At 39.6% G+C, this 11714-nt stretch overlaps 1 protein-coding gene across 2 annotated transcripts in view; it reads right to left on the bottom strand.

Moving 5' to 3' along the window:
- Atp2a2 (ATPase, Ca++ transporting, cardiac muscle, slow twitch 2) overlaps window positions 1-11714 on the bottom strand; it is a gene marked incomplete at its 5' end in the record, with an annotated part of 62419 nt that overhangs the window by 45561 nt on the left and 5144 nt on the right. For both annotated transcript variants that reach the window (XR_001230987.1, XM_013503694.1), the window contains 2 exon segments: window positions 3458-3596; window positions 7795-7899. Coding sequence is in view for 1 of the 2 variants with exons in the window: in XM_013503694.1 (XP_013359148.1) it covers window positions 3458-3596; window positions 7795-7899 (244 nt within the window).

Genomic DNA, 11714 nt, shown 5'->3' with positions numbered 1-11714 from the left:
AAAAAAAAAAAAAAAAAAGATTGGCAGTACAGCTCAGAGGTAGAGGGCTTGTCCAGCACGTGAGACCTTGCACTCATCCATATCACCCTCCCCGCAAAAAAGAACCTTTCCGGCATTATCCTTAATGCTGCTACTACTATTACTACCTTTTCATTCTTTGTCTCATTTGTTAAAACAGCCCCTCTCTCTAACTTCTCTACTCTGACCTATTTACTAGGGCACAATCAGACTTTCCTAACTTATGTTTTTTGCTATTAAAAGTAACAGGCTGTAAATTCTAAATAATAACTACAGATCAGATACATATTAGTATGGTTGTGTAAGAAAATGTCCTTTATTTTATAAAAGGAAAGTAGGTGGGCGTGGTGGTGCACGCCTGTAACCCCAGCACTGGGGAGGCTGAGACAGGAGGATCACTGTGAGTTCAAGGCCAGCCTAAACTGAATAATGAAACACTGCCTCAAAACAAAACAAAACAAAAAAAAAAAAAGTAGTTAAGAGTAAAGGAACAACACATCTGCAGTGTACTCACAAACAGTTCAGATATAACTGTATGTATGTACACATTAAAAACGTGTATATGATGAAATGTTAACATCTGAAGAATCCAGGTGATTCTCCTACTTTCTCAAAAAAGTTTAAAATTATTTCAAAGTAAAACATTTTTAGCCAGGCAGGGGAGCACACACCTGTAATCCCAGAATTTGGGAAGCTGAGGCAGGAAGATCACTGTGAATTCAAGGCCAGTCTAAACCCTGTCTCCCAAAACAACAAAACCAAAAGAGGAAAGAAAAGACCCAATGCCCAAAATACTTTTCTGAATTGTACTTCTAACACTATTCAAGTCATTTACATGAACAAACTTTGTGGTCCTAAGTAATCAACTTATTGGTATACACCCAACACTACCCTTTTTTTTTCTGGAACAACGAATTTTATGGATGAGTACAGCTATGACAAGGAATTTCCTCCCAAACAACAAAGTTGTAGAGCACAGGCTGCAAGGTGAATCTCTTTCAATTCTTTTCAATCAAAGGACAATAAAGACAGGACAATATAGACAAAGGTACCCTCCCTACATCAATTTCAAGTGTTACTATGAGACAATTTATAAAAGAAAGTGTTTTCAGTTCAGAAGGTGAAAAAGCTAATTCTATATGACTTCCTATAAATGAAACAGTCAAAAATAAAATAAAAGTGAAGACTGGTTGGTTTCAGGAGCATACTGATTCTGGGCTGTCTGAAAGCTGGAGACCAATCTGGAACAATGAGGACTAAAGCACTCTGAGCTTGCAGATTTACACATTCCAATGCCAATATTCCTGGCTCAATGAGATATATAAGTATTTTCAAGCACAGCTTTTAGAGTCATGAAATTACCCTTAATCCATCAACTCAATATCATAGCTAAAAGTACGGTACAATTTAACATTTGTGCCAAGACATCTGAGATGAATACATGAGTCTGAGATGAAGAAGTACAAACAGCAAATAAATATATGAAAAATGTTCAACATCAAAATTCTATCTCACCCTATAAAGAACAGCTATTACAAAGAAATCAACCAACACAAATGCTGGCAGGGCTACGGGGAAAAAAGCAGCTTTCTCCACTGCTGGTGGGAGTGCAGACTGGTACAACCACTGTGGAAAACAGTGTGGAGATTCCTCAAAAAACTAGGATTGGAGGTACCACTTGACCCAGTTATTACGCTGCTGGGTATCTTCCCAGAAGAATTAAGAACATCATACCACAGCAATGTATGTGCACCCATGTTTATAGCAATGTAACTTGTAATAGCTAGATCTTGGAAACAACCCAAATGCTCATCAACCAAGGAATGGATAAAAAAGACATTGTTAGCCAGGCGTGGTGGTGCACACCTGTAATCCCAGCACTTGGGAGGCTGAGGTAGGAGGATCGTTGTGAGTTCAAGACCAGCCTGGGCTACAAAGTGAGCTCAAGGTCAGTATGAACGCCGTAGTGAGCCGTCTCAAAAAGACTGAAAAAAAAAAAACAAACTACTCAGCCATAAATAAGGATAAACTAGAGACTTTTATAGGTAAATGGATACAAAAGGAGACCATATTCCTAAGTGAAATAAACCAGATGTACATGTACATTGTTTCTCTAGTGTGAGAAAGTAAAAAAAGATCCAAAATGTACAATAGATATTGTAAAATGGGAAGAAACTGTTCAAAAGGAAAGAGAAACTGGGATGGGGGAAAGGAGGAAAAAAAATATATATACACGCACACACACACAAAGATAAGATAGTTACACATACTGATTTCTCTTAGTTCATTAAAAACAAAGGTTTGTGCTAGTATCGTTAGACAATTAAATACCTGTATCTTTAACTCTGAGTACTAATTTAAAGACATCAATACACAATGTATTAACCAGTTGCCCTTCTATTATCTTGTTTTGAAATTTTTTCTCTTTAGATTTTAATTTTAAAGAATTTTAACAAAATTTGTGCCAAGAATCAAAGCAGGAAGAAAACCATTTGTTGTGGTTCGGATCTGGAATGCACCCCCACCCCGCCACTTCCAGGGCTTAAGCTCACTTGTCTCAGGTGGTCCCTGACTACAAGTTTTCTCTGGGGTGACCTAGAAGGGTATCTCCCTCTCTACTCTGCCTTCTGGCACCAGGACTTCAGCATCTTCCCTCTACCCACGGCTTTCTAACATTCAATTCAGTGTTTAAGTCTGCCAAACATGCACTAAAGCTTCTGAAACATGAGCCAAAATGTACCTCTCCTCCCTTCAGTTTGTGAGGTCAGGTGTTGTGTCCCAGTGAGGAGAAATCAAAAGAGTACTCTAGCAAACTGCTTACCACAGCTGTCAAACCAACAGGCAGTTTCGTCCAACACTAATATTTTACAGTGCATATAAACCACAAGTACAGTACATCAACTCCTTGTTTAAAAACAAAAACCTCACTCAGCAAGGCACAGTGATGCACGCCACGCCAATAGCCCCAACTACTCCACAGCCTGAGGTAGGGAGACCACTTGAAGATGTTTAAGACCAGCCTACTCAAAAAAAAAAAAAAAAAAAAAAAAGAGCTGGGCTGGGCATGCTGACAGACACTTGTAATCCCAGCACTCGGGAGGCTGAGGCAGGAGGACTGTTGTGAGTTTGAAACCAGCCTGGGCTACAAACTGAGCTCAAGGCAAGACGGGACTGCATAGTGAGACCCTGTCTCAAATAAAAAACAAAAACAAAACAAAACAAAACAAAAAAATAGCCTTGCCACACAGAAGACCCCAACTCAAAAAACAACAATATGAAAGGTGCCAAAACATTTCAAAATAATCTTACAAAATCAGGATTTTTGGATGACGTGAAAATATTGTAAAGTAACATTAATTATTTTAAATATAACTATGATCTTGGGAAAATGACTATATTCAGAAATATACAAAAAAGAAAAATGACAAACTCAACTCACCAGCAATTTCTACAATGTCCCCAGGAACTATATCTTTAGCTTTAATCCGTTGTACACTCTTTCTGTCCTGCCGATACACTTTGCCCATTTCAGGCTCATACTCCTTTAGGGCTTCGATTGCATTTTCAGCATTCCTTTCCTATAGAAAAGAAAACAGAAGATAAACATTGTAAATACCCTCCTTTTACGGCGAGTATTTTGTAGCTCAGGATTTTTTTTTTTCCATCTCCTTGAGACAGGGTCTCGCTATACACTTCAGGCTGGCCTTGAGCTCACTTTGTAGCCCACACTGGCCTGGAACGCCCAATGATTCTCCTGCCTCAGCCTCCAGAATGCTGGGATTACAGACATGTACCACCACATCTGGCTCCGGAGTTAAAATTTTAGAATTTTAATCTAAACAAAAGAAAAAGACAACAGAAGCAGACTAACGAAACTGCAGTAATTAAACAACTCACATCTTAAAGCAGGGGTATCAAATGTGTGGCATGGGTGCTGCAGCAGGCTGTGACTGAAATCTCTAAAATGTATGGCATCATGGCCTTAAGATCACAAACATCTTACAAGGGCAGGTATGACTTTTATATTAAAAATACAACAGCCCAGCTGAGCATGGTGGCGCACAGTTGGAATCCCAACACCCCAGAGGCTGAGGCAGGAGGATCACCAAGAGTTGGATAGCCTGGACTACACAATGAGTTCAAGGCCAACCTGGACTACATACCAAAACCCTGTCTCCAAAAAACAAAAACACAAACAAAAAACCAGCACAAGTAGGATAAGGGGATGAAACTATATATGAGACACTGAGAACAGATCAGAGAACCTGGTCTCCTAGGCACAACGCAGAACACAGGCCTCACCTCCAGCCAGCCACTCCACTTGTTCCCGCCTCACATGAAAGGTATGAGGAGGCACAGTCTTTATTAGCTAGGCTGCCCAGGTTCCACTGAGGCTCTGCATTCAAAGCTTGCAGTAAGTCACACAGTACACAGACTTACTGTCTAGTAGTTCACAGGTGATCAAGTTCATAGGTGACCAAGGTCAAAGAGGTGTTCGCAGAACACTGTATTTTACTCCTACTATACTAGAATGGTGCAGTTAACCACTTACCAGTCCAATTATTTCAATACAGGATGACCAAAAATGGCACATTTTTCATTTGTTTTTATAAGGTAATATAATAAGGAATATAAAAACAACAATTTTATCAAATTTACTGGCTGGCTGAAATGACACCTGCCCTGGTGACGCTAGGCATAGTCAGTATGTAAATAAATGCACTGCCAGAGAGAAGTGGGAGTAAACTGTTAAGTGGTTAAGTAAGTTATATAGCTCAGACCCTGAGGATAAAGATGACAAAATCTCAATAGCCTTTCTTGCCTCAACTCTAACTATCAAAGGCATATTCAAAGTGTAGGGGGTGAGGGCGGAACCCAGTGACAGTATATGTGCTTAGCATGCCCAATACTGTAGATTTAATCCTCACTCTACGTACACACACAAACCAAAGAGCACAATTAGAAATTTGTGTGTGTGTGTGTGTGTGTGTGCCTGTGTACACCTGTAATCCCAGGACTAGGGAGGCTAAAGCAGGAAGATCGACTCAAATTTGAGGCCCCCTGGACTACACAGCGAATTCAAGGCAAAACTAAACTACATATTGAGACACTGTCTCAGAAGAATAAAAATCTTCTTTTAGTTTATTGTGGTGGTGTATGCCTGTACTCCCAGGACTGTTGTGGGAGGATCACAAGGCCAAGACCAGCCCAGAAAATTCAGTGAAACCCTGTCTCAACATGAAATTAAAAAGGCAAGCTGGGGATATAGCCCAGCAGTACAAGCGCCTGTATGGCAAGCACAAGGTCCTGAGTTCAATTCCCGGTACCAAATAATTAATTAATTAATTGATAGATAGGGTTAGGGATACAGCTCAGTGGAACAGTCCTTGCCTACTACTCATGAGGCACTGGGCTTAACCCCCACGACCTCCTCCTCCACACAATTTGTTTTAAAAACTTGATATTACAGCTAAGTAGTAGAATACATGCCTATCTTCTAGATGAGATCCCCAGCACTGCAAAAATAAAACACAGAAAATTTAAATATGCATTCTATGAGCCCACCACATTTATTAATAAAATTAGAAGTTAACAATTCCAATAGGAGTAAGTGTGTTTATAAGGTGTTTTCACTTTAAGAATAACAGGTATTGTGGGCATGATGGTGGTACAGTACATGCCTGTAATCCCAGCACTCTGGGAGGCCGAGGCAGGAAGATCCAAATTCAAACCCAGCCTGGGCAATTTAGTTGAAACTCCACCTCAAAAAAGAAGAGGGGTGAGGGGGTGCAGATCAGTGCAAAGGCCATGGGTTCATTGAATTTCAGGTACCACAAATCAAACAAAAAATAGAATAATAGCTATATCCTTATTTTATTTTACTTTATTTTATTTTATTGTTTTTTGTCTTTTTGAGACAGTGTCTCACTGTGTAGTTCAGACTGGGCTTGACCTTACTTTGTAGCCCAGGCTGGTCTTGAACTTGCAGCAATCCTCCTGCCTCAGCCTCCCGAGAACTGGGATTACAGGCATGCGCCACCACGCCCGACATATACCTTTATTTTAATTTGTAGACTGTATCTATTAAAAGCCTAAGAGATCAACATTTAAATTTGAAGTATTAATCTAAGTCTTAAATCTAACAAAAAAAAGTCTAAAAGGATGCTGGGCGTGGTAGCACACGCCTGTAATCCCAACACTCGGGAGGATGAGGCAGGAGGATTGCTGTGACTTCAAGGCCAGACTGGGCTACAAAGTGAGCTCAGGGTCAGCCTGAGCTGCATAGTGAGACCCCACCTCAAAAAGACAAAAAAAAAAAAGTCTAAAAAGTCACCAGTCCTAACAGATACCTAACAATTATACGAAGGGAAAGGAGTGCCATTATGTTTATGTAGTAAAACTAGTTTCTATTCTGTGGGTAAGAAAAGCCTGGGCGCTGCCAGGCGTGGTGGTACACCCAGCACTCAGGAGGCTGAGGCAGAGGAATGTCAGGAGTTCAAGGCCAGCCTGCACTACACAGTGAGACCCTGTCTCACAAAAAGAAAAGCCAAGCCAAGCCTGGGCAATTGAGAAAAGAAGTCCAAGAGTAATCTCTGAAAAGAAAACAATTTATGATTTAGCAATTTTTATAGCTAAAGTTCCCCCAAAATCCAAGGAAAATAATAATAACACTGAGATTATAAAGTTTATCAAGGGAAGCAAGTAAGAAACAAAGACAAGATACTGGTTCTCATGTTTTCTGATATCCATAAGTAGCTTCTCTCATTCAATTTCTTTCTCTTTTGCCCTTTCTTTTCTTTCTTTTTTTCCTTTTTTGGTTTGTTTTGGAGACAGTCTGGCTGTGTAGTTCAGGCTGGCCTTGAACAAGAAGCTGCCTCAGCCTCCCCAATGCTGGGATTATAAACTTGTGCCACTATACCTGTCTGTCTCATCTATTTTCTTTATCGTTGTTTCGATTCAAGGGTCTTACTATGTTGCCCAGGCTGGCCTCAAACTCCTGAGCTCAAGAATCCTTCCACTCCAGTTTTCTGAGTGCTAGGACTGTAAGTGAACCTCACTGTGCCCAAATTCTCTCATCCATTCTTTAATTCTTTGATACGAAAAAGGTTGAGAAATTTATTTTCTGTGGTGCTGGGGGTATCAGACTCTTAAGCTTTATAGATACCTCGTAAGCATTCTACCAATTGAGCTACACCCCCAGCCCAAGGATGAGCAATCTTAACAGCAAAATACACACACAAAGGGGCTGGGGATTTAGCTCAGCTGCACAGTGCCTGCCTGGCAAGCACAAGGTCGTGAGTTTGATTCCCGGTACAGGAAAAAAAACAAAAATCAAAAAATACACATACAAGGGAGGGCTAGCCAGGCGTGGTAGTACATGCCTGTAATCCCAGCACTTGGGCTGAGGCAGGAGAATCGTTGTGAGTTCAAGACCAGCCTGGGCTACAAAGTGAGCTCAAGGCCAACCTGAACTGCATAGCGAGACCTTGTCTCAAAAAGACAAAAACAAAACAAAACAAGAGAGGGCTAAACTTTGCCATTAAATAAAAAAATACATTTAAGACTTTCAAAAGACATAGTTTTACTCAACATAACAGAAAAAGAGAAGATTAGCAGTTAAAAATCACTTACATAGGGGACTGGGAATTTAACTCAGTGGCATAAGCGCCTGCCTGGCAAGTACAAGGTCCTGAGCTGAATTCCCAGTACCCAAAAATAAATAAATAAAATCATTTACACAAACTTCTATTTAGCACTGTAGAAATTTCTGCTTACCTGCCATACACCCACAATTGCATTAGCTACTAATATAAGTAGAATTACAAAAGGCTCTACAAAGGCTGTAATGGTTTCTTCACCTTCTTCAAACCAAGCCAAAACCTAGAAGAGAAATGGCATGTGTTAGAACTGTGGATGTGTTTGTAGGCTTAGTGCCTCCTTGCCAACAAAAGTAGCTGGCACTAAAGCAATTATGACAACCTCTTTCTTAATTCTCTAGTAACAAATGGCAAAATATGATAATACAAAAAAAGTTATGTACTGTTCATAATCTTGGGAGTCAAAAACTTATCTAATGGGCTGGGGATGTAGCTCAGCTGCACAGCACCTGCCTGACAAGCATGAGTTTGATTTCCGGTACCAAAAAAACAACAAAAAAAACTTATTTAACAATACACTTAATGGCCAGGCATAGTGGCACATGCCTGTAATTCCAGCACTAGGGATGTTGAGGCAGGAGGATCGTTGCCAGTTCGAGAACAGCCTGGGCTACAAAGTGAGCTCAAGGCCAGCCTGAACTGCATAGCAAGACCCTGTCTCAAAAAGACAAAAAAAAAAACAAGCAAGCAAACAAACAAACAAAAAACAATACATTTAGGAGTTCACTTAGGCCAAGTGTAGTGGTACACACTTGTAATCTCAACACTTGGGAGGCTGAGGCAGGAGGATCACCATGGGTTTGAAATAAGCTTAGGCTACACAGTGAGTTCAAAGCCATCTTAAACTTCGTAAAGATCCTGTCTCACAAAGCAAAAACCAAACAAAAAAATTCTTGATTTTATTAAGGTAAAAGGTAAACAACAGCCATGTTGACTTAGTTTAACATTAGTATCAAGTAACATCCATATGTGGTATAAATTATAGTAAAAAGTTTGGCTACTGCCTTAAATACCAGTTATTTTCAGTAGTATTAGTGAAGGTCATCTCAGAACTACTATAGTTGTTCTGAGAATGGGAAGATACTCTGAAGGTTATTCATCATGTGACATCCAGTGTAGCAACACAGTACTTCAAGATGACTTAAATAAATTATACCTGGACACAGAACAATGCCCAAGAAAAGTGAACAAGGATTAACCCTTTAGCTCATACAACCAAAACCTTGTTAAGAACCTCTAGTTATAGCTACACTATACTTCATAACTGAGCAATTATGAAGATGACACAAAGAACCCAATACAGTGAATGCTAATAATGAAGAACACAGTAAAGAGTGATATAAATGGTTAAAACTAACCAGAACCAGGGTCCTGACAGATGTTAAATGCTGGTACTCATTTTGGTGGAAGCCTACCAAGCCTCCATTGACTCAATGTGGGAGATGGGATTCACTTTTTATTTTTTTAATCGTTTAAAAATACATTTCACAATAAAATCTTTTAAGAAATCTATTTAGTAAACAATAAAAGCATGCCTTCTGATGATTTATGACAATGATAAAAACACTCAATTGTACATGTACTTAATGGAGTATTATAGAGTGAGCTTTTACACAACTAGCAAATGATTAGAAAGACAATTAAGTCCCAATATGAATTTTACAAGTACAGTGGGTAACAGTGAATGAAATCACTTTGAGCAGGGAAAATCAAAATAAAAGAAGCTGCAGGGCCCCAGGCCCAGGTCCTGATATATGCCAATCATCACTGAGAACTGGTGAACCAGGACAGGCAGAGAACCCAATGCGTATGACAAATGCTACAGGAGGCTTCCAACAAGGCATCCCTAACACTGCAGCCAGGCCTAAGGCCAGAACCAAAACCTCTCTAGGAAGCTATAAATTCTCAAAGTTGCAGGATCACAGCTGCTGATATTACCCTTCCAAACATTTGCCAAGGAGAGTACATCAGAAATAAACTGAATTAGTTCTTAGGAGAGAAAAATTGCTCAACTTGAAGAGTGACTAGGACCTTTCCAAAAGGTCAGTGAGGCATTAGCAACAGTAAGATAAGCTTCACACCTTGTTAGAGCAGAGTATGAATTTCCTTCTTGGCAGCCAAACCTGGGAAACAAACTTAAAAGCAATTTCCCTCAACAGCTAGAGTGAAGGAAAGAACTAAGGCAAGCAGTGAAGACTATCAGAGTAAATCTCTCAGTTTCCAAGAAATCTATATTCCGTTTCACAAGTGGAACTTATCAAGTGTAAGAATTTTAATTTGTACAATGTATAGTTGGCTTTTCTTCCATGGGTCTGGTTATATGCAAGAAACACAGCAATCATACTGTTATTTGAAGGTTTTTTTTCTTTTTTTGCCTTTTTGAGACAGGGTTTCTCTATGCAGCTCAGGCTGGCCTTGAACTCACAGCGATCCTGCTGCCTCAGACCAAGTGCTGGGATTACAGTTGTACACCACCTCGCCCAGCTGAAGGTTCTACACATAAACTATTGCTTGGCAAGAAACTAGTGAGCAAATCCCTTAGGATGGACAGATGGTACTCAACATGATTCAAAAAGGACAACCACCAGTTTCCCAAGTACTTTAAAAAATGTCTACCCCAACCCTAAATAACTGAAAGAATTAAAATGACAGCCCTTAAACCGGATGTGGTTGTGCACGCCTGTAATACCAGCACTCGGGAGGCTGAGGCACCAGGATCACTTGGAGTTCGAGGCCCTCCTGGGCTACAAAGTGAGCAAGGCCAGCCTCAACTGCATAGTGAGATCCTGCCTCAAAAAGAAAAAAAAAAAAAAAAAAGAATATGTTGACTATAAAGGATTACTATCTGTACTGTCTTGTGTTTGGGGTTAGATCTCTATGAGTCTATGTTACATAGTTGAGGCTCAATATATATTTACTGAATACATGAATAAATCAAAATTTCATATAATCTCTAAGGTAAGGTCCCAAGCAGCAGTATATGAGCTTAAACACTGAGAGCAAAAAAGTAATTAATATTCATAAATCATTTAAAAAAATGGAAAAGGCTACTGTTGTGTAATCTTTGGCATAAATGCTGTCTCTTCCTTCTGAACTTTGCTCTAATATAGAAACAGTGCCTGTCTTCTGAGGCTAACACTTTCAAACAAGTTCAAAATTTCAAAACTGACAATCTACTCAAAGCAACCACTTGCTGAAGAACACTCTGCACTCTGAACTGTTGAAATAAAGCAGGACAGGGTATCTTTCAATATGTTATCCACAAAAACTAACCTCAGGGATTAGGGTGTAGTTTAGTGGTAGCAGGCTTGCCTAGAAGGCTCTAGGTTGATTCCCAACACTGAAAAATGGCACTGACCTTTTTTTCCAGTACTGGGGGTTATCTTAAGCAATGCTCTATGTCCATGCCCTATTTGTTTAATGTTAGAGATAGGTTCTTGCTAAATTAACCAGGCAGGACTCAAACCTGTGATCCTCCTGTCTTGGCTGCCCCAGATTACAGCATGTGTTACCATGCCTGGTTTATCACTAACTTCTGATAGGAAGTATAATGGATAAAGCAAATTTTAACCCAAGGTAAAAAAAAAAGTGTTCTATTATAAACTGAGAAGATACTGTGACTCATCTATATATAATATGCTGGAATAACAAATGGGTCAAGCTCTTAACAAGACCATAGAAAGGTGAACAAGGGAGTTAGGGATGTGGCTGTGTGGTAAAATGCATGTTTAACATGATGGAAGCCCCGGGTTAAACACCCAGCAACCCAGTAAGACAGACCATAAGCATATTTTTATCCTCTTTATCGCCTCAGAAACTCACACTGCAGCTTTGGGGATTTAAATACTTGCTCAGTAAATGAAAAAAATGAAGTTCATATCAATAACTTTATAAAGAGCAAATGACAACTAAACACTTTGCATAAATGATATAAAGGGTCACCAATAAGTATTACATAAGCTTTCTGGGGTAGGAACCAAAAATTATCTTAATCACTTAAAAAAAATAAATTAAAGCAGGGCGCAGTGGTGTACGCCT

The sequence above is a fragment of the Chinchilla lanigera genome, unplaced genomic scaffold, assembly GCF_000276665.1.
Source record: "Chinchilla lanigera isolate Chin_1 unplaced genomic scaffold, ChiLan1.0 scaffold00081, whole genome shotgun sequence".
Taxonomy (NCBI): domain Eukaryota; kingdom Metazoa; phylum Chordata; class Mammalia; order Rodentia; family Chinchillidae; genus Chinchilla; species Chinchilla lanigera.
Note: the sequence above shows the minus strand (reverse complement) of the source record. Positions and strands in the feature narration are given on the sequence as shown.